Below are 24,093 nucleotides of genomic sequence, written 5' to 3'. Positions count from 1 at the left end.
TTCTCAACCAGGTGATAACGAATTATTCAGTCACACATCAAGAAGCTCTGATACTGGGATATACAGTCTTCACCAACCACATAGCCATCACTAACCTTTTCAAGGGAAGAAACCTCAGTGGGAGGCTTGCTCATTGGTACTTGACAATCCAAGAATTTTCTCCACAATTAAGGTATTTTCCAGGATGTGTAAATGTGGTTGTGGATGTCCTATCATGAAATATTCCAGTGGGCACCGTTTCCCAAACAGCACCAGTGAAGAATTTTCACCTTCAGGAACTAGGTGCTGAGCACAAACATGGGACATGGGGAAAATTTATTTATGCCCTGGAATCATGTGACGTTTCCACTTTGCCTCCCTTACATGTACCTTTCTCACAATTCTTTTTATCATTAGACAATATATTATGCAGACGAGGGCCTCAAGGGGATGGATCCATAGATCTTTTGGTTATTGTAGAGATTTTTGTCCCGCTAATTCTACAGCTTGTACATGAGCAACCTACAGCTGGTCATCCAGGTTGTGACAAGGCCATGGCTGCTGTCCACTGTGCATGTTATTGGCCTTGAATGAGAGTTGATGTATTAGATTAAGTTGCCCGTTGCATCAGCTGCGCTAAGCATAAGGAGGTAACTTCAGGCCTGGCACCCATGCTAGGATATCCACCACCCAAACAACCATGGGATGCAGTTGCAATTAACTTTCAACAGCTTCCAAAGAATCATCATGGTTCTCAATGTCTCTCAGTGTGTGTAGACCACTTCTTGTGTTTTGAACCAGTCAAAACTTAGACAGTGCCTATGATTGCTCATGCACTAGTCACTCATCTTTTCAGTCCTTACACCACACCATATGTTCTCCTTAGTGATAATAGCACAGAATTTTTAAATATTTTGGTATGTGTTAGTGCTATAGGATAAAGCTCAAGGCCTTGAAGCCTGGTGCTGGATGGCTAGGCTTGTGTCTTGTGTCATTCACCTTTCATGCTCCTGCCTCTTCTTTCTCGTCTCAGCAACTTTTCTTGCATTCATTCTCTTTTAGAGAATTTCTTTATGTACCCTGAAACCCTCCCCATTGTAAGAAGGATTTGTGGAGTACACAGTGGTTGTAAAACAAGAAGTAGGTGAAGCCAGCCTCATGAATCCTTCATCTCCATCAAAGGTACAGGCACCAGCTGCAGCACTGAGGTGCTGACTGTACCAGGTTGACTGCTACTCTGAGACATAATGACAAGATGCTAGAAGCATCCACACAATAATCATTTAATTTTGGTACAGAAAAAAAAAATGTTATTTGTATTTTATTTTATTTTTTTGTGTGTAGGAAGGACACCAGCCAAGGGGGAAAAAAAAAAAAAGAGATGCCAGCCCCGAATAGGGGTCTGAAGTGATAGTCAAAAATTGAAACTTCTTGAAACTTCCCTCTTGAAGGAATTCAAGTCATAGGAAGGTGAAAATGCAGAAGCAGGCAGGGAGTTCCAGAATTTACCAAAGAAAGGGATGAATGATTGAGAATACTGGTTAAGTCTTGCATTAGAGAGGTTGACAGGATAAGGGGTGAGAGAAAGAAGAAAGTCTTAGCCAGCAAGTCCATGCCCAGTGGTGCAACCTTGAGCAAGATCTTGAACCAGGTGAGGCTCTACTTTGTAAGGTGGGGCGCAACAGAGCAAGTCTTGACAGATGGCGGAACTAATTTGGCAAGTGAAGAAATAGCGGAGTTCTTTGAGAGATGGGGCATCACTGTGTGTCTCTCTTCTGCTCACTGCCTGCAAGGCAACAGGCGTGCAGAAGCTGCAGTAAAATCTGCAAAGAGAATGCTACGGGGCAACACAGGAGCGAGCGGGAGCCTCAACAATGACAAAGTTTCTCTCGCTCTGCTGCAGTATCTAAATACGCCCCTCCGTGATATTGATAAGTCCCCGGCTCAGCTGGTGACGGGTCGTCAGCTATGGGATGGTGTCCTTGCTCTCATGCAAAACTTCAGGATTGCCGAACATTGGGGGCGGATGCTTTGTGAGTGGGAATGGCAAATGGCAAGGCAAAACAGCAAGCTGGAGGATCACGCATGGGGGAGTTGCCACTCCAACATCATCCCTGGCAGCAGGGTATTGGTGCAGAACCAGGCTAGCAAGGTCTGGGACAGGTCAGGTATTGTTGTAGAGGTGAGGGACAACAGGCAGCACCTGGTGAAGCTCAACAGAAGTGGCTGGCTGTCTCTCTGGACACGCCTGCACCTGAAACCGCTCTCCCAGCCCAGTCCAGCACCACCTCCAAGGCCAGGGGACCCACCACCGGAGCCATCACCCAGCCACCCCCGCCATAGGGCAGCCAGACCTGGATGGCTAAATAACTATGTGGAGTGAAAATGGCTTAATGTTAAGTATGAAGACATGTAATTTTGATATGTTGATTAAGATGATTGTTCAGTGCCATTGTCATGCCCCTGCAACATCTCCAGGGGAGGGAAGTTGTAGGATAACTATGCAAATATAGTGAGCGCTGGCATCTGAGGGACCCGCCATCACAAGTGGTTCCCGCTAAGGCGGAAGTTAGTTGCCCCATGCCTCGCTGGCCACGCAGATGTGTGTCCTGTACCAAGCTGAATAAAGGAAGACAATGGCAGCTGGTGTCTTTCTAGCCAAGCCCCTCTACACAGTCAGTTAAAGGAGAGGAATTGATGAGACAAAAAACTTTTGATTCCACCCAGTCTAAAAAAACGGTAAGAGTGGAACCCCCCCAGACATGTGAAGCATACTCCATACATGGACAGATACAGCCCTTGTACAGAATTAGCAGCTGGGGAGTGAGAAAATTGGCAGAGACGTATCAGAACACTAACTTCACAGAAGCTGTTTTAGCCAGAGATGAGATGTGAAGTTTCCAGTTTAGATTATATGAAAAGGACAGACCAAGGATGTTCAGTGTAGAAGAGGGGGACACTTGAATGTCACTGAAGAAGAGAGGATAGTTGTCTGGTAGGTTGTGTCGAGTTGATAGATGTGAAAAGATGTGATGTTGAAAAGATGTGGAAAAGTGGAGGTTGGTATCATCAGCGTAGGACTGGATAGGACAAAAAGTTTGGTTGAGAAGGTAATTGATAAATGATAGGAAGAGAGTAGGTGACAGGACAGAACCCTGAGGAACACCACTGTTAATAGATTTAGAAGAACAGTGACCATCTACCACAGCAGCAATAGAATGGTCAGAAAGGAAACTTGAGATGAAGTTACAGAGAGAAGGATAGAACCCATAGGAGGGTAGTTTGGAAAACAAAGCTTTGTGCCAGACTTTATCAAAAGCTTTTGATATGTCTAAGGCAACAACAAAAGTTTCACCAAAATCTCTAAAAGAGGATGACCAGGAATAAGTAAGGAAAGCCAGAAGATCACCAGTAGAACGGCCTTGACAGAACCCATACTGGCAATCAGATAGAAGGTTGTGAAGTGATAGATGTTTATGAAATTTCCTGTTGAGGATAGATTCAAAAACTTTAGATAGGCAGGAAATTAAAGCAACAGGATGGTAGTTTCAGGGATAAGAAGTCACGCTTCTTAGGAACAGGTTGAATGTAGGTAAACTTCTAGCAAGAAGGGAAGGTAGATGTCAACAGACAGAGTTAAAAGAGCTTGACTTGGCAAGGCGCAAGGACGCAGGTGCAGTTTTGGAGAAAAATAGGAAAGCCCTCATCAGGTTCATAAGCCTTCTGAGGGTTTAGGCCAGCAAGGGCATGGAAAACATCATTGTGAAGAATTTAAATAGGTAGCATGAAGTAATCAGAGAGTGGAGGAGAGGGAGGAACAAGCCCTGAATCGTCCAAAGGTTTGAGCGAAGAGTTCAGCTTTAGAGATAGATGTGATAGTGGTGCCATCTGGTTGAAATAAAGGAGAGAAAGAAGAAGCAAAGTTATTGGAGATGTTTTTTGCTAGATGCCAGAAGTCACAAGGGGAGTTAGATCTTGAAAGACTCAGACACTTTCTATTAATGAAGGAGTTTTTGGCTAGTTGGAGAACAGACTTGGCATGATTCTGGGCAGAAATATAAAGTGCATGAGATTCTGGTAATGGAAAACTTAAGTACCTTTTGTGGGCCACCTCTCTATCATGTATAGCATGAGAACAGGTTGTGTTAAACAAAGGTTTGGAAGGTTTAGGTGGAGAAAAAGAGTAAGGAATGTACACCTCCATGTCAGACACTATCACCTCCAACATGTGCTCGGCACACAGAGGTGGATCTATGACACGGAAGCAGTAGTCATTCCAAAGAAAATTAGCAAAATACCTTCTCAGATCCCCCAAACTAGCAGAGACAAAATGCCAGAGGCACCTCTGCCTAGGGGGATCCAGAGGAGGGATTGGAGCGATAGAGCAAGATACAGGTATGAAATTGTGATCAGAGGAGCCCAATGGAGAAGAGAGGGTAACAGCATAAGCAGAAGGATTACAGGTTAGGAAAAAGTCAAGAATGTTGGACCTATCTCCAAGAAGGTCAGGAATACTAGAAGGGTGTTCCACCAATTGCTATGTCATGGAGTTGAAGACTGGTTCACCAGAATGCTCAGTGAAGGGAGAGGAAAGCCAAAGGTGGTGGTGAACATTGAAGTCTCCAAGAATGGAGATCTCCACAAAAGGGAAGAGAGTCAGAATGTGCTCCACTTTCAAAGTTAAGTAGTCAAAGAATTTCTTATAGTCAGAGGAGTTAAGTGAGAGGTATACAGCACAGATAAATTTAGTCTGAGAGACTCTGTAGTCGTAGCCAGATGATGGAAAACTTGGAAGATTCAAGAGCGTTAGTACGAGAGCAGGTTAAGTTGTTGCGCACATAAATGCAATATCCAGCTTTGGATTGAAAATGAAGATAGAGAAAGTAGGAGGGAACAGAAAAAGGGCCACTGTCAGTTGCCTTATACACTTGTATTTCAGTGAGGAAAAGAAGATGAGGTTTAGTAGAGGAGAGGTGATGTTCTACAGATTGAAAATTAGATCTAAGAGAGTGAATGTTGCAGAAGTTAAAGAAGAAAAAGTTGAGGGGGGGTGTCAAGATACCTAGAGTCGATACCAGAAGAGCAGTCTGACCTGGGGACATTTGTGGTCCCCTCCTCAGATGGGGACTGAGGCTGGTGTAGGAGTTGCCATGATAATTTTGAATTTTGAGTGAAAGTTGTGTGTGTGATTAAGTGCTTGTAGTTTTGTGTGAAGGAAGAGAGATGTCTTAAGAGGGCAAGCTGTGACTGCTTCCTTGTGTTGTGAGACGCAAAGGGAAATGTTCAGTGAGGTCACAGCTGGGTTTAACGATAAGTTCACAGCACCCCCTGATCCAGTGCTTTAGACCTCACTGGAAGTAATCATTGTTTCGGCTTGAATGTACCAAATACATTCAAGTACAAACAAGTACATTGTATTCAATCAAAAGTTATATACTGTATACAGATTTTAACAAACTGTGTGATGATACATGCATTGAGTGTTATGATATTATAGTGTAATATAGGATAAAGGAGCACAATTAAGTAGTATTTTCTCATTGGGTAACATGCTACAGTAGACATTTTCTCATTGGGTGACATGCTACAGTAGACAGGGCCAGTACAGTACCACATTACTCAACAAGCATGAATGCATTTATTCCTGTCACACTAAAATAAAATAAAGGTAGAACTTCCAATTACTTTTCTATATTGAATCTCATTAACGTGTATATACAAAAACTACTAACTTTTGTGCTTTATGAATCTGTGACAGGAATTTTTTTATTACATAAAGTACCCGTACTAAAGTACAATGACATGAACTGAAGTACATAGCAAAGTGACTCTGCTTGGACCCAACCCTGTCAGTCATATTTGCTGTTCCTGTTGTCTAAGCACTGCCTTAGCCAGCTTGAGCTACATTGAGTGTTGGCTTAAATCTTATTGTTTGCTAAGGCAGGGCTAAGTTGTGCTCAGCAGATTTGATGGGTTTAAAACATTTTATAACACATGCCTTAGCATTTCTTTGAGCTAAGACCATACTTCGTAGCATTTGTATAAATATCAGCCCTGGAGCCTCCATGCCATCCTGGTTGTGTAACCTGGGTTCTGTCATGCTCAAGCACCATGTACAGCCACTAGTAGATGAGGTGGAACTGATACATGCTAATCCCCAGTAAGCTTACAGGTGATAACCTGATGGCAGAGAAGACACTGTGTCTATCAAAATACTTGGCCCCATCCAGCTGTAATGTTGATTCAGAATTTGGAAAATAGTCCCAGACACCAGTAGACATGATGCTTCAGTCAAAAATTATGGACATTAACAACCATGCTATTAATCCTACTGTCGGGGAGGATGGTGGTAATGGTACGGGAACACTGACAGCACTCTGGCTATCCACGTCTCCAGACACTCCACTTTATTTGGAAGCCAGGGATGAGCCTATGGAGTTGAGGTCAAGCCATGCAAGCACCAAATTGGTAATTGTGGCAGTAAATGGTCATTGGGTGCTGCTTTACACAGATGGTTGAAGTCAGCTTCTGATATCACAAACTTGCCTTCTTGGTGAAAATAGCTTGTTTTCTGTTATTACAGGCACTGATCTTTGTGTTTAATAAAAGCCTACCAAACGGCCTGTTGTGTTTGATGAAACACTTCATAGTTTACAATGGTAAAGGTTCACATTTTATATTTGACATGTAAGTCAACCTCCTGGTTTTGGATAAATACTTTTAGGCTTCAAATATCAACTTAAATGCTGTTATATATGATATATAAGGGGATTCCACTCACACAGGACTCTTGAACATAATGAAATCAAAAGCACTTTGTCTCAGCATTTTTTCTCCTCTAACTGATTGTCTTCAGCCTCTATCTCTCTTTGTTGCAAAGTTGCTTCTCTTTCTAAATTTTCTTGCTACTTCGATGCCAACTGATCTTCTGATCTACCTGATGACTGTATGTTTTTCCCACTCTCTTTGCCTTACTGTACAAAACTTGATTTTTCTCCATCCCTATTTTGAACATCCTGCCAGTGTACTATGGTCTGACTATTCTGAATTGAGTGTTTAGGCGTTGTCCTTTCTGGGGATTCCACAGCTTGCGGCACTGCCACACTTATACCAAGACACACTTCATGTAAGGTAGTTCCTACCTCAAAATCAAATGGGGTTGTATATATATACACTATGATGCTCTAAAAATGGCAAGTTAGTGTAATATATGTTTTTTCAGTGATACTTGCATTGTTTTTTTTTTTTTGCAAACACCACAATACTTGACAACATTTCCTCCAGGCATTGTCAAGTCTCCATGGGTGACTAAGTGAGGTCACACAGTCAGAGTGAGAGTGTTAATCCATGGTCACTTCCTCTTGCACCGCCAAGCAGGATGGAAGTTACCTCTCCCGCTCATTCTCATCACCTCCACAGCCAAGAAAAAGAGCTTATTTACTCAGTAAATAATTATTTTTTTGGAAGAAAAGGCTAATAGGGGGTCATTACTTGACCTCTCAAGAGCTGTTGCCCAAACAGTGAAAGCCACCAATGTGCCTTGACTTTTACCTCAATGATGGTGTGGAAAAAAGTATAAATAAAAAAGTATAGGATAAAAAAGTATGACTATTTTGAATTGGCTAATAGGGGGTCATTACTTGACCTCTCAAGAGCTGTTGCCCAAACAGTGAAAGCCACCAATGTGCCTTGACTTTTACCTCAATGATGGTGTGGAAAAAAGTATAAATAAAAAAGTATAACATCATAGTTTAAGGGAAATATTATATCTAAAAGGAAACCCATCACATATAAATGAAAATCACAATCGAGAGAGAGAGAGAGAGAGAGAGAGAGAGAGAGAGAGAGAGAGAGAGAGAGAGAGAGAGAGAGAGAGAGAGAGAGAGAGAGAGAGAGAGAGAGAGAGAGAGAGAGAGAGAGAGAGAGAGAGAGAGAGAGGAGAGGGGGGGGGAGCTTGACTGAGTGACAGCCAGATTTTTCTCAAACTCTAATGATAGAAAATAAATTTGCATTAAATATAGATTGTATATGCAGAGAGAGAGAGAGAGAGAGAGAGAGAGAGAGAGAGAGAGAGAGAGAGAGAGAGAGAGAGAGAGAGAGAGAGAGAGAGAGAGAGAGAGAGAGAGAGAGAGAGAGAGAGAGAGAGAGAGAGAGAGAGAGATGGGGTGTGAGGAGCAAGGTTATCAGCAACACATATGCTCTAATCTGATAATTGGCTTAGTACAAGGTTTGGCAGTGCAGCAAGCCAGGGAATTCTATGGAAAGGACAGTGCCTAAATGATCAATTCAAAATAGTCAGACCATAGTTCTTTTAACTGGTACACTCTAGAGCTATCTGTCTTTTACTGTATTATCTCCTGCCTATGACTTAAATTCTTTCAAGAGGGAGGTTTTAAGACACTTCTCTAAGTAATTTTTTATTATGTTTTTAGTCTGTCATCTTTTTAAGAACTGGCACTTTTATTTATTTAACTTTTTATCTATTTAGTTATTTATTTTTTTGTTTTAGGGCAGAGCTGCCTTTACAAAAAAAAAGGTGATATTTTTAACATCACACTGGCAACAGTTTCACTAACCTTATAGACAGCTTTCACCACCTCCATTGCAGTAAGAAACTTCTTAGTTTCCAAATTCATCACTTTCAGGATCTGCTTCTCACGCTGGTTCCTGTGGTCAATATAGTGTTGAATCTTTGGTACTGGGTCCTCAATTATAGGTCCATGTCCTGGGTAGACAATCTTTGGACACATCTTCACCAGCATCTACAGTCAATAAAATGAGTTTGGCAAAATTATTATTATCATTATTTTTTTCTTATTCAGAGTATTACAGAAAGCAGTCATCTGAATTATGAAAAATGTTAGGATTAGCTGATAAAAGGTCTCCATTTATCCAACCATTCACTTAGGGTCAAATCAACTTGATAACCTGCTCAAATTGATTGGTGAATATGATGAGATTTTTCAGGAGTATATGAAGAAAATTTTCCATGGAAAAAATAGCTTCCTAAGGAGTCTGGCATATTCTGTGAATTTGGGAGCACAAAGGTGTCAAAAGCATATCCCTCATTTTGTAATTATTAATACTACAGGTCTACAATTCTAAAAAAAAAAAAAAAAAAAAAAAAAAAAAAAAAAAAAAAAAAAAAAGGGGGTGGCACCATCAAAGTACTAACACATTATGGTGAGTTTTCTTCACTACATTTTTTTTTTTTTGTGTGTAATATTTGGGACAAAGTTTCAACATCTGCAAGATATTCACATTGCCTAGAGGCTTCTGCCTTAAGCTGATTCTAGTGTGTAGCTCCTCCTAAGCATGCACTACAGATGTTTTTTAGTTATCCCAGTTGTGTGCTTGGGTGCATTTTTTTTTTTACATAGTTATGACTGGATTTCATGGCTTTGTTAGCCTACTATGGGGTCTAACAGTCAAAGCTACACACATGCGATAGGCCAAATAAATACTTCGAAGAAGGCAGGCCAAACAACCTTGGAAATAAGTGAGTTGCTTGACTGATAAAGTAAAATCAACAGTACAGTGCTGGTGAATGTGTCAGTATCAAGAAAATAGTGGTAAACTTCCCGTACCTAGGAAAAGCACTGTGTCTGTCTATGGAAAACTTTCTTTACACACACACACACACAGGACAGACTTTACACACATTCATTGCTTTCTTAGAAGTTTTTTGGAGATGACCAGAGCTTTTCATAGGCACAGATGACTCACATATGAATCTTATGCTTCATGTGTTACTTGCAGTGTTCATGTTAGGGTTTAGAACCATATGGTATCTTTATAAGACCTTAGGGATAGTTTTTTTTTTTTTCAAGGGATACTGAGATCATGAGTATCAGGTAGGGTGATGTGTATGAAGTGAGAGGATGTGTGAGTATGGGAGGCTGCCTTAGTCATAGGGACGTGTGCAAGTGTCTGCAGGAGAGAATGGGAACTAAGGTTTATTATGTGGTGCCATTGTGGCAGTGTCTGTATCTCCTCACATGTTCTGCAATTGTATGATTTTTCTAAGTCAGTGTATATGGTGGGTTTAGTTTTGCCATCTCTCTTGTGGTACGTATAGAGTGGTGGAAATGCCTCAGCTTGACACTACCCGTCAGTAAGGGCATTAGGTGGAAGTGATGTGGCTACCAGGATAAGCTAAGGGTTGGTACACCAAGTTAGAGCATCACACTGTCAGCTGGAAGCAGGAGCCTCAAGGTGGTGTGAACATTATACGGATGCTCAAACTTTAAGACTAAAAAATATAGAGATCAAAATTTGCCATAATGTTTCAATACTTTGACTAAGGCATCAATTTATTTTTTTGTTGAGTATTGCATACTTTAAATTTAACTACTTGATCAACATTTACATTGTTGACAGATACAATTGGCTGTTCTTTTCATTCCATTCTTGTAAACAAATATGATTATTTGATGACCTGACATTTTCATGCTTATGTTCATCAAGCAAATCTTTCTTGTAACATGTGACAATTTGCTGCTCCTCCACTGATTCATTGACCCAGCTGGATTTGGGAGTCAAGGAGATGAGTATACTAGAGTAGGCTTTTGATCTTTGATCAGTTGTGGACTGAAAAATAAACTGAAGCTTTTGACAAAGTTCCCCACAACAGGTTATCATGGAAGCAAGAAAAAAATATAGGAGGATTAAATGGAAAAATAAAAAAAATGGATGGAAAGTTACTTAATGGGAAGAGAAATGAGAATGGTAGTATAAAAGATGTAAAACCAAAATAGAGAAAAGTGGAGTACCAAAAAGGATCAGTGCTGGCACCAATACTTTTCCTGATCTACACAAATGATATGCCTGAAGGAGTAAAAAGTTACATGAACTTGTTTGGAGACAATGCAAAATTACAGACATATAAGAAATAGCAAAGACTGATATTCTACAAGAAAACTTCAATAAAATCTGGGACTGGAGTAAGAAATGGGAGATGGAATTTAAAGTGAAAAAATGTCATGTAATGGAAATGGGAAAAAGTGAAGACCAAAATGGACATAAAATAGGAAATGAAGAAATAATAAAAGTACAAGAAGGGAAAGATCTGGGAGTGATAGTACAGGATAGTCAACAGTCAGAGAAGCATGTAGAAAGGATTCAGAGATACATATAAAATGGTGAGAAATATTGGAACAGCATTCCACTACATGGAATGCTGTGGTTAGAGAAAAGCTGGAATATGCTGAAACAGTGTGGTCTCCCTACAAGAACATGTAAAAAAAAAACTAGAAAAGATACAAAGGATGGCGACAAAGATGGTTCCAGAACTGGAAGAATTAACATATGAAGACATGTTAAAAGAAATTAATTTGCCAACACTGGATCAAAGAAGAGAAAGGGGGGACTTAATACTAATTTATAAATTGTGGAATAGAATGGAAGAAATAGATAATGAAAAACAGCTGCTATGAGAAGTAGGAAATACCAGATGCACATGAAAACAGCAAAAAAAAAAAAAAAAAAGAAAAGGAAGATGCTTGAGTAACATAAAGAAATATAGTTTTCCACAGAGAAATATAGAAGTTTGGAACAAGCTCAGTGAGGATGTAGTATCAGCAATGAGTATGCACAACTTTAAGGAAAAACTGGACAAGTGTAGATATGGAGATGGGATCACAGGAGCATAGCTCAGGCCCTGTAAATTACAACTAGGCAAAACTAGGTAAATCCACCAGAAAATGCCATGTGCTGGAAATAGGAAAAGTAAAAAGAGACTTTAATGAAATTACAAATGGAAGAAGAAATAATAATTAAAAGTAATGAAAAGATTTGGGAGTAATGATTCAGAGCACACTATTCAGCTCTACATACAGCATGTTAACAAACATCAGGGTGGCATTTAACTATCTGGATTAAGAAATTATGAAGAAAATTATAACAAGCATGATATGTCCTAAATTAGAATACAGCAGTAGTTTGGGTTCCACATAGAAAAAAGAATATATGAAAACTGGAATGAATACAGAGAATAGTGACAAAGATGGTACCAGAATTGAAAGACTTAAGCTATGAAGAAAGACTTGAAGAGATGGGATTACCAATATGAGAGAGAGAGAGAGAGAGAGAGAGAGAGAGAGAGAGAGAGAGAGAGAGAGAGAGAGAGAGAGAGAGAGAGAGAGAGAGAGAGAGAGAGAGAGAGAGAGAGAGAGAGAGAGAGAGAGAGAGAGAGAGAGAGAGAGAGAGAGAGAGAGAGAGAGAGAGAGAGAGAGAGAGAGAGAGAGAGAGAGAGAGAGAGAGAGAGAGAGAGAGAGAGAGAGAGAGAGAGAGAGAGAGAGAGAGAGGAGACCTGATAACAATGTACAAATTAATAAACAATATAGAAAAAATAGACAAAAATTACTTGGTACCACAGATGAAGAAGGGAGAGAAATGTATGAGGGGGCATGGGAAGAAAATAAAGAGTGGATATTCAAGAGACATCAAGAAATATAGCTTCCCGTATCAAACTATTGAAATCTGGAATGATTTGAAGGAAGAGTTGGTTACGGCAAACAGTGTACACATATTTAAAGAGGCACTAGATAAATATGGATATGGAGACAGGACAAAATGAGCTTTGGCTTGTGCCCTGTACAATACCTAGTTAAATACATACACACACACATTTTATGCTTATGTGAAAATACACTCTTTCTTAAACAAAACCTAGATAATTATACATCAAATGAAAGCTTAAAATTTCTATTTTTTATAGTTCAAGCAGAGATTAAAAATTATGGGTAATCACAAAAAATGTACCTATGAAATATATCAATAACCAGGCAAAAATATGAAGACTATATCTTGTATAAAACAACTGTAGATAAAACAAAATTACCATGTCTATCACATGTATGTATATAATCACTGAAACACTCCAGTACATTATTAGTTATTATGTATGTACACCATTATTTTCATAGTGAGACATTTCTTTTAATTACCCATAAAATGTGGAATATGTACTCATGGCTCTCAGAGACAAAACTGTGATGCCACCAATGAATGAGAGTGTGGTAAAGATACATGCCTTCCATCCACCAAATGACCACACTGCACTCAAGGCCACGTAGCACCCACATGTCCAAAGTCATGTTTACACCACTCTAAGGGTTGCACAGTTTTATTGCTACAGCTTAATATTAAAAAAAATTTAAGAAAAATGGTATGAGAAAATCATATCTATAAATGAGAGATCAAAGGTGGCCTCAAGAAAAGCTAAGAAAGTATTGACATACTGTTGGGTGTGTGAAGGGAAGCCTTACCTGTGTATACCATGCTTTGCCACAAGACATAAATTAATTTCGTGTTCAAGTTGCCTAAACAGAATATATATTTTCTTTTCTTCCATAGTATAGTTTTTTAACAAGTATGACAATATAAACTGCATTGCCACTTTCTCTTTAAAAAATTACATGTTTAATTTTATATGTTTCAAGGATATAGCTGTATTGTTTGAATGTAAAATTATGTCTAAGAGTAAAGAAATAAAACATACAAATTTGTGTATTTCTTTATCTTTACACCATTTTTAAATAACTACCAAAGCATATTATTGACTATAAATCCATATTGTGAAGACTTAAGAAAAAAATTTCATACTAACCAAAGCTGATTCACTGGTGTGTTATACAGCACTGAAAGAGAATGTCCTTGCACTGGTGGGTCACACAGCATGGAGCATGCTAAATAAAACTTCATACCATTTTTTTTTTTTGGAACATAGAAGTGATTTTAGAAATATCATAGTACCTGAAGGGAAGTCATGTAGGAATGTAAATCTTCAAATACTGTAGTGCCTTCCCCAAGTACACAGTCCCCACTGAATACTGCATCTTCTTCAACCAGCTCCAGCACAGCATGATCTGTGGTATGGCCAGGAGTGTGGTGAATCCTGAAAAGGAGATAAGCTATGAGAACTTGCAAAACATGATTAAACTTGGAACCACTGGAATTTTCTAAAGAATCTAACAAAAATTCAAATGAAATTGTTCAGTAAGGTGTGCAACAACGAACATAATTCATACCAATGTAGTGTTTTTATGGCAAATGTGTATTATGGCAACTGAAGAACCTATGGGAAAAAGATCATTGGTTCAAAAAAAAAAAAAAAAAAAAAAAAAAAAGAGCACATTTCCACTACTACATTTGAGATAACACAACACATATATAAAGTACCCTCCTGAGTTTCATGCATAGTCCTAAATTCTTACCATCCTGAGTTTCATGCATTATCACTCCAAGTTTTGTGCTGCTTTGACAAGTATTGATTGCCTTTACCTACTGTTGGCATCTCTCTCTCTCTCTCTCTCTCTCTCTCTCTGAAAGTAAGAACAATCCTAAGGATTGCTGAATGGAATGAGATGAGATGGATTGAGAATGAAAATGGAATTACATATATGAGAGTGAGTGAGAAAGAATGAAGCAAAAATGACAAAAAAAAGAAGGGGAAAGAGAGAGAGAGAGAGAGAGAGAGAGAGAGAGAGAGAGAGAGAGAGAGAGAGAGAGAGAGAGAGAGAGAGAGAGAGAGAGAGAGAGAGAGAGAGAGAGAGAGAGAGAGAGAGAGAGAGAGCACAGTATTACTCCCTTGTCCCTTATCTCTGACAGATAAGGGGAGAGGAGGTGACAAGGAGGGAGGTTTGAGACAAAATGAAAGAAGGGAGAGGAAAGAAAAAAAGGGAGGAAAGGGCAGTGGATTGGTGAGCAGCACCTCACACCACTGGCGAGTTTTACTTTGTTATTCCAATTAATTTTTTATTATAATTTCAATGCTTGCACAAAAGATGAGTTCATCTTGCCAGTTTTAGTTTGTTATTTGATTGAATTTTTATTAAAATTCCAGTGCTTACATGAGTGGCGAGTTTGTTATGCCAGCTTTGGTTTGTTATTCCGATTAAATATTTATTAAAATATGTATATAGATACATACACACACACATACATACATATATATATATATATATATATATATATATATATATATATATATATATATATATATATATATATATATATATATATATATATATATATATCAAAGGATTTGTTTTCTTTTTTTGCATTTTTCAGGGCAAATAAAAAATATGTGAAAAAAAAAAAAAATGCAACCCTTGTCTCTGAGAAAGCATGACACTGTACTGTAAAGGGGAGAATAAAGCTTTAAAATATATATATATATATATATATATATATATATATATATATATATATATATATATATATATATATATATATATATATATATATATATATATATATATATATATATATATATATATATATATATATATATATATATATATATATACTTAACTTCCAAAGTGGAGCACATTCTGACCCTCTTCCCTCTTGCAGAGATCTCCATTCTTGGAGACTTCAATGTTCACCACCAGCTTTGGCTTTCCTCTCCCTTCACTGACCATCCTGGTGAACTAACCTACAACTTTGCTATCCTCCATGACCTAGAGCAATTGGTGCAACACCCTACTCGTATTCCTGACCGTCTTGGAGATACGCCCAACATTCTTGAGCTTTTCCTGACCTCTAATCCTTCTGCTTATGCTGTCACCCTTTCTTCTCCGTTGGGCTCCTCCGATCACAATCTCATATCTTTATCTTGTCCTATCACTCCAATCCCTCCTCAGGATCCCCCTAAGCGAAGGTGCCTCTGGCGTTTTGCCTCTGCTAGTTGGGGGGACCTGAGGAGGTATTTTGCTGATTTTCCTTGGAATGACTACTGCTTCCGTGTCAGAGACCCGTCTTTGTGTGCTGAGCGCATAACAGAGATGATAGTGTCTGGCATGGAGGCGTACATTCCTCACTCTTTTTCTCGTCCTAAACCTTCTAAACCTTGGTTTAACACAGCTTGTTCTCGTGCTATACATGATAGAGAGGTGGCCCACAAAAGGTACTTAAGCCTTCCATCACCAGAATCTCATGCACTTTATATTTCTGCCCGGAACCATGCCAAGTCTGTTCTCCAACAAGCCAAAAACTCCTTCATTAACAGAAAATGTCAAAACCTTTCAAGATCTAACTCCCCTCGTGATTTCTGGCATCTAGCCAAAAATATCTCCAATAACTTTGCTTCTTCTTCTTTCCCTCCTCTACTTCAACCAGATGGCGCCACTGCTATCACATCTATTTCTAAAGCTGAACTCTTTGCTCAAACCTTTGCTAAAAACTCTACCTTGGACGATTCTGGGCTTGTTCCTCCCTCTCCTCCACCCTCTGACTACTTCATGCCACCTATTAAAATTCTTCGCAATGATGTTTTCCATGCCCTCGCTGGCCTAAACCCTTGGAAGGCTTATGGACCTGATGGGGTCCCTCCTATTGTTCTCCGAAACTGTGCCTCCATGCTTGCACCTTGCCTAGTCAAACTCTTTCAGCTCTGTCTGTCAACATCTACCTTTCCTTCTTGCTGGAAGTTTGCCTACATTCAACCTGTTCCTAAAAAGGGTGACCGCTCTAATCCCTCAAACTACCGTCCTATTGCTTTAATTTCCTGCTTATCTAAAGTTTTTGAATCTATCCTCAACAGGAAGATTCTTAAACATCTATCACTTCACAACCTTCTATCTGATCGCCAGTATGGGTTCCGTCAAGGCCGCTCTACTGGTGATCTTCTGGCTTTCCTTACTGAGTGTTGGTCATCCTCTTTTAGAGATTTTGGTGAAACTTTTGCTGTTGCCTTGGACATATCAAAAGCCTTTGATAGAGTCTGGCACAAAGCTTTGATTTCCAAACTACCCTCCTACGGTTTCTATCCTTCTCTCTGTAACTTCATCTCAAGTTTCCTTTCTGACCGTTCTATTGCTGCTGTGGTAGACGGTCACTGTTCTTCTCCTAAATCTATTAACAGTGGTGTTCCTCAGGGTTCTGTCCTGTCACCCACTCTCTTCTTATTATTCATTAATGATCTTCTAAACCAAACTTCTTGTCCTATCTACTCCTACGCTGATGATACCACCCTGCACTTTTCCACATCTTTTCATAGACGTCCAACCCTTCAGGAGGTAAACATTTCGTGCAGGGAAGCCACAGAACGCCTGACTTCTGATCTTTCTAAAATTTCTGATTGGGGCAGAGCAAACTTGGTATTGTTCAGTGCCTCAAAAACTCAATTCCTCCATCTATCAACTCGACACAACCTTCCAGACAACTATCCCCTCTTCTTCAATGACACTCAACTGTCCCCCTCTTCTACACTGAACATCCTTGGTCTGTCCTTTACTTATAATCTGAACTGGAAACTTCACATCTCATCTCTAGCTAAAACAGCTTCTATGAAGTTAAGTGTTCTGAGGCATCTCCGCCAGTTTTTCTCACCCTCCCAGCTGCTAACTCTGTACAAGGGCCTTATCCGTCCATGTATGGAGTATGCTTCACATGTCTGGGGGGGTTCCACTCATACTGCTCTTCTAGACAGGATGGAATCAAAAGCTTTTCATCTCATCAACTCCTCTCCTCTAACTGACTGTCTTCAGCCTCTCTCTCACCGCCGCAATGTTGCATATCTAGCTGTCTTCTACCGCTATTTTCATGCTAACTGCTCTTCTGATCTTGCTAACTGCATGCCTCCCCTCCTTCCGCGGCCTCGCTGCACAAGACTTTCTTCTTTCTCTCACCCCTATTCTGTCCACCTCTCTAATGCAAGAGTTAACCAGTATTCTCAATCATTCATCCCTTTCTCTGGTAAACTCTGGAACTCCCTGCCTGCTTCTGTATTTCCACCTTCCTATGACTTGGATTTCTTCAAGAGGGAGGTTTCAAGACACTTATCCACCAATTTTTGACCACTGCTTTGACCCTTTTATGGGACTGGCATTTCAGTGGGCATTTTTTTTATTAGATTTTTGTTGCCTTTGGCCAGTATCCTTCCTACATAAAAAAAAAAAAAAAAAAAAAAAAATATATATATATATATATATATATATATATATATATATATATATATATATATATATATATATATATATATATATATATATATATATATATATATATATATATATATATATATATATATATATATATATATATATATATATATATATATATATATATATATATATATATATATATATATATATATATATATATATATATATATATATATCAAAGGATTTTTTTTCTCATTTTTCAGGGTAAATAAAAAATATGTGAAAAAATGCAACCCTTGTCTCTGAGAAAGCATGCCACTGTACAAGTTAGACATGAAAAACTTCATACAAATTAGTTTTAAAACATGAGAAGCTTTTTTAACTCTACTGCAAAGCTAATAAAATCATGGTGACCATTATATATATATATATATATATATATATATATATATATATATATATATATATATATATATATATATATATATATATATGTAAGAAGTTGAAGTGGGCGCGCCTGCGAGAGGCTCACAGACTAGTCAGCGAGTCCCGCCAAAACGAGTCTTAAGGCCCTGAAGGTTTGTTGTTGTGGGGATTTTGGCAGGAGAGGCGAGCGAGAGAGAGACAGGGTGCAGAGTAGTGGTGGATGTGCCAGTTGATTTGCAGGTATGTTATTGGGATTTGTTGTATTCTTTCATGGTGAAACAGTGTACATTGGGGGACATTATTGGGAGATAGGGTGGTGATTTGTACGCTTGGTTGGCAGGAGTTTGGTCTTGGCAGTGTGCTGTGGGACGTCAGTGAGGTGGCACCGTAGCAGATACTGTGAACTAAGGAGGCTGCAGTGAGGAACTTGCTCTCCCTGGCTGCTATGGTGTTAGTACCGCCGTGCATGGAGGAAGAGCTGCAGTACTTCAGGGTAGTGGTAGTGGTGTACCTTCAGCGCGTTGGGTTGGTGTGCGGTTGGGCCTAGAGAGTGTGAGGGTCCTGGGGGTACTGGTTGGGGTGGGACAGTGTCAGTGGCATATAACATTTCTTGTGTTGGTGCGTGAAGTGTTTATTTCTCCTGTTGATTTGTATGTGGATTTACCCATTTTCTCATGGGATCAGGTATTTTGGAGTGCCAGCAGTGTGGCCTCTAAGAGTGTTAAGCACTCATATTTTATTTGCGTTTTCTTTATTATGTACTCATTTGTGTTTTCTTTATTATGTACTCAACCATTAAATTTTTAAATTGTGGCCCGGGTTTCTGTGAACCTAAGCAGGAGGTTTAAATTAATCAGTGGGTTCTTGTGGTGAGTGCTTGGTGAGCCTAATTAAGGTAGGTTAACTGTGCCCTAGTTTTGCACTCATTACAATTGGTAGCAGAGCGTAGTTCTATGCCCTTTTGGGGAAATTGTTTCAAACTCCTGCTTGGGTCCAGTGCTTTTGGCAAAATCCACTTAAGTGTTAGTGTGGCACTACTCCTGCACAATGGAGGATTTGTTGTGTTTGGGTGATGTTGATGGCCAAGGTGTAGCTGGGGTTAAAGTTGAGTGTAAGGAGGAGAGCAGGGAGGTGGAAGTGACCCCAGAGGTAGTTGATAACTTAATCCGTACCAATGCTCAGTTATCCCAAGCAGTGGCACAACTGTGTAAATGGGGCACATGCAAAACATGGTGTGGTCACGTCCTGTCCCCACTATTGGAAAATTCTCTGGAAGGGTACGGAGGGCCAGTGAGTTGGATGACTGGGTAGAGGATGCCACAGAGAAAATAAAGCAGCTGGGATTACAGGGCTCTGAGGGAGTGTCATACCTGTGTGGGTTCTTGGAAGGCCCAGCCCGTCGAAGGGTCCGCAACAGTACTGTGAAGACTGTGTCTGACCTTTTTGATTGTTTGAGGTCTGCTTTTGGACCAGAACTGAATTATACAGACTTAGAAAAACAGCTGCATGCTCGGGTTCAACAGCCGGGTGAAGGAGTGTGGGAATTTGCTGATTCGCTGGGTGTTATTGTGGATAAAATGTACAAAGTGAGAGACAAGGGAGATAAAGAACGGCAATGGCTGCTAACTACATGGTTCTGTAGGAATTTGAGAGACAGAAAAGTAGGAGTGAAGTTGGGAAAATGGTGGGAAAAGCACCGGCCTGTGAAGTGGGAGGACATGGTTCAGCGAGCAGCAGACCAAGTGAGTGAGGCTGAGCGGATTGTGAAGGAAGAAGCAGAGTTAGTGAGTGGGAAAAAGCCAGAGAGAGTTGTGAGGAGTACCCTTTCTTCACCATCTTGCTCCTTGTGTGGACAACATGGACACTTGGGATATCAGTGTGAACGGTTCAAGGAGTTGGTGTCCAAGACAGCAGGAAACGGGAGTCCTTGAGAACAAGGGGCCAGCTCTCAAGGCCTGACGACAGGGCCCCCACTACAGCTCAGATAAGGAGTGTGACTAATGTGACCGAGGAACGGAATGATGTAAAAAGAGGGAAAGTTAAGTTGTTTGGAAAGACTCTGAGGATAGATGCGTTGGTGAATGGTATACCTGTAAGTGCTATGGCTGATTCTGGTGCTGAGGTCAGTCTGGTGACAGAGGAATGGTACAAACAGCACCTCCTCCCCAAGCAAGCTGTGATCTATGGGATGGACATTCGGATTACAGATGCAAATGGGAGGGAAATTCCCTGTTTGGGTTATGTGAAGGTGAATGTGGAAATTGAGGGAAAAAGTGTTAAAGACTGTGGACTTTTTGTGAAAGGTGGTGGTGGGGAGAGTGGTGTGGTGCAGGGCACTACATTGCCAGTGTTGTTTGGGATGAATGTGTTGAAGGGAGCCGTGCACCTGGGGCTAACTGAGAAGTGGGGCAGGTGTGTCCGTGCCATTGAGGCAAAATTGAGGGTGACACAACAGCCTCTGGGGTTTGCTGTAATTCAGCAGCAACAGGATTTAGTAATCCCGGCTGGTACCAGAAGAATAATGAGTGTTTGTGGAAAGTTTACAGGAAGTAGATGTAGATAGTGTGGTGTCGGAGCCCTTAGTGCCTGGTGAGGGCTACTGGGTGCCTGAAGGTTTGTGTATATTTCCCAGTTATACCAGAGTGGTTAAGGGTGAAGGATGGCTGTCAGTGGGTAACCTGGGACAAGCAGATGTGCAATTCAGGCCACAGTGGAAGGTAGCCAAAGTTTCTCATGGAAGGGAGGTTACTGTGGGAAGAGCTCACACACACACAGTAGCTCAGACTGCACCTCCTTCAGTGGTTAAGGAGATCAGGGACAGACTAGGGGTGCAGGTGGATGAGAGTCAGCTTGATTCAGCACAGTTGGAGAGACTGGATGGATTGATCCATGAGTACGGAGATGTATTTGCTGAAAACGAGCAGGATTTGGGATGTGCTACTGGAGTGGAGCATGAAATTCACCTCAATAGTGCAGTGCCCATTCGCCTTACATACAGACATATTCCTCCCCCATGTATCACTGAGGTTAAAGCTCATGTAAAGGGACTGTTGGAACAGGGAGTGATAGAGGAGAGTGTGAGCCCATATGCAGCCCCAATAGTGATGGTGAGGAAGAAAGATGGTTCGCTGCGACTTTGTGTTGATTATCGAAGGCTGAACGAGGTGACAGTGAAAGATGCCTTCCCATTACCAAGGGTACAAGACACACTAGATGCATTAGCCGGGGCACAGTATTTTTCTTCTTTTGATTTAGCTGCAGGTTATCATCAGATTCTTGTGCGGGCAGAAGACCGGCCCAAGACTGCTTTTGTAACACCATTTGGCCATTATCAATATGTTCGCTGTCCTATGGGGTTATCCAATAGCCCAGCAACATTCCAAAGGTTTATGGAGTATGTGTTTAGCGATCAGGTTTTTGTGACTCTTTTGGTGTATCTGGATGATTTGTTGGTGTTTGCTCGGAGTGTGGATGAGCATCTGGATAGACTGGAGGGAATGTTGAAGCTTTTGAGGAAACATGGGCTGAAGTTGAAACCTTCCAAATGCCACATACTAAAGCCCCAGGTTAGGTACCTTGGATTTATCATTTCTAAGGAGGGAATTAATACAGACCCAGAGAAAATACGGGCTGTACAGGAGTGGCCAGTTCCGCGCACTGTTAGGGAGGTCAGGGCATTTGTCGCATTCTGCTCCTTTTACAGAAGGTTTGTGAAAAATTTTGCGAAGGTGGCTGCTCCGTTGCATGCTTTGATGAGTGGTGATTCTAAGGCAGCAGTGAGTGATTATTGGGGGAAGGATGAGGCCAGAGCATTTGCCTTGTTGAAAGAGAAGTTAAGTCAGGCTCCAGTGTTGAAAAGTGCAGATTACAGCAAGCAGTTTGTGGTGGAGACAGATGCTAGCTTTGAAGGACTGGGAGCAGTTTTATCTCAGGAGCATGATGGGAGGTTGCATCCGGTGGCTTTTGCAAGTAGAGGTCTCAGAAAGTCAGAGCGGAACATGAGCAATTACAGCTCTAGGAAGTTGGAGCTGTTGGCTCTGAAGTGGGCTGTGACAGAGCAGTTTAAGCACTATCTGGTGGGTGGACATTTTATAGTGCTGACGGATAATAATCCATTGGCACATTTGAACTCTGCCAAGCTTGGCGCAGTGGAGAGTAGGTGGCTGGGTGACTTGGGAAGGTTTGATTTTACTTCGGCAAAATCACCTATCCGCTGGGTGGACATTTCCCATGAGAGAGAGAGTGCGTCACGCGCTGCCGGCAGTTGTTTGCTGATCGCCGCGTCGGGCAGACACGGTCATTCTGGGTCATACGGACTCCCAAGTTTTTGCTGTTTTCTTTCAGATAAGGCCACGATACTTGTTACGCAGGTACAGTGCCTTCAACTTCGTTACCCGTTTTTGGGGCGAGTTGTATTATTGGTATATCGGTCTCCACTGACGATGGAACTGTGTGGGAAGCTTACGGCTTTGTTCTCCTTATCGCAGTGCGGCAGCCATGTCGGAGTCTGGTGAAGCGTCCTCTGCCTCTCGATCCCCTTCCCCTCCTGCCCCACCTGGGTCCACTGTTCGCCCTCAAGATGACGACGACAGGCACAGGGATCATTCATCTCGTCGCTTGAGTGGGAGGCATGGTTGCGTGAGATTACGTAACAGTGCTGACGCACGTGGTTCCCGCGGCACTTCTCCTGCTCCTCCCCCTTGGTCAGTTGTGTTGGATGCCTTGGCTGATTTGCGGGGTGAAGTGGAGCTCTTGAAGGCAGACAGACGGCAACTACCACCCCCTACTGGGTCGGCGCAGGTGACTGTGGAGGACAGTACTCTGGGGGGCTGGGGTTTGTCTCCTCCTTGTTCTGCCACTTTTTCTGGTTTCTCGGCCAGGATGAGTGAGGATGAGGCAGTGTCGATGCCTGCCGCCCCTGCTGACAGCACCTTAATTCAGGGCACTAAGGCCTTTGGTCCTTCTGACACGGTGGTTGCTGACATTGACAATAGAGTGGCAGAGATGGTAAACTTTCTCTTTGATAATGGTATGAGAGAGGAGGACTACAAGGCCATGTGTGAGGATGATGTTGTCAAGAGGTCTAATAACTGCCATGCTCTTGCGCCAGTGGAATGCAACCCACAGGTGTTGGAGGCCCTGAAGCTGGATGCCAGGAAGACAGACTTCCGCTTGAAGAAGGTAAATAAGGACATCCTGCGGGCTTCAACCATTATCACCAAATCCTTAGTGGCACTGGATGATTTGACTGAACTGGAAGGTAACCCCAAGTTGGCACATGAGGTGAGTATGCTAATGGTGCATTGGCATTGCTAGGCAATGCCAATCACAGGAACAATTTGGCCAGGCGTTTTGTCATGAAACGCGAGATAAACTATAAATATGCTCATCTTTGTTCAGATAAGGTGCCAATTACTCGCTTTCTGTTCAGTGACGATGTGTCCCAGTCTGCCAGACAAATTGAGGAAGCGGAGAAACTGCGGAGTAAGTTCTCGCAGAAAAAGCCTGCCTTTACTAGCAAGTTCGCAGGTAAACGCCCTGGTGGATATTGGAACAAGCCTGCTAGTAGGGGATATTATGCCAGGTTCCAACCCTACGGGCAACAGGGGTATGGCTCCAGGGCTGCCCCACGACTGCCTTCCACTCATCAGGATGTGGAGCCAAAAAACTCCAAGGGACGGGGCGGCCGCAGCAGGCAGCCCCAGTAAACTTACAGGCAAGTGCATGTTTTGAAGCTGGCAGACTACACTCTTTCCTGCATGAGTGGCGTAAAATTACCAGTGACCCTGTCATTTTGGAT

The 24,093-nt window shown here is 41.3% G+C and overlaps 1 protein-coding gene and 1 long non-coding RNA gene across 5 annotated transcripts in view; one reads left to right on the top strand and one right to left on the bottom strand.

The window, feature by feature from the left end:
* LOC135103718 (endoribonuclease LACTB2-like) overlaps positions 1–24,093 on the bottom strand; it is a 92,243-nt gene that overhangs the window by 14,523 nt on the left and 53,627 nt on the right. For 2 of the 4 annotated variants that reach the window (XM_064010348.1, XM_064010350.1), the window contains exons 4-6: positions 13,735–13,876; positions 8,556–8,741; positions 2,183–2,349 (exon numbers count right to left, since the gene is read on the bottom strand). In XM_064010348.1, the coding sequence (XP_063866418.1) occupies positions 2,183–2,349; positions 8,556–8,741; positions 13,735–13,876 (495 nt within the window). The remainder of the gene's footprint in view (positions 1–2,182; positions 2,350–8,555; positions 8,742–13,734; positions 13,877–24,093) is intronic. The other 2 variants (XR_010270180.1, XM_064010349.1) reach the window with 2 other exon arrangements.
* Positions 18,376–19,106, top strand: LOC135103720 (uncharacterized). Its single transcript, XR_010270182.1, has 2 exons — positions 18,376–18,533; positions 18,634–19,106. It is a non-coding gene; the product is annotated as an uncharacterized LOC135103720 (long non-coding RNA).

This window comes from Scylla paramamosain, chromosome 9 (assembly GCF_035594125.1).
Source record: "Scylla paramamosain isolate STU-SP2022 chromosome 9, ASM3559412v1, whole genome shotgun sequence".
NCBI lineage: Eukaryota > Metazoa > Arthropoda > Malacostraca > Decapoda > Portunidae > Scylla > Scylla paramamosain.
This window is presented reverse-complemented; position numbering and strand designations above follow the sequence as displayed.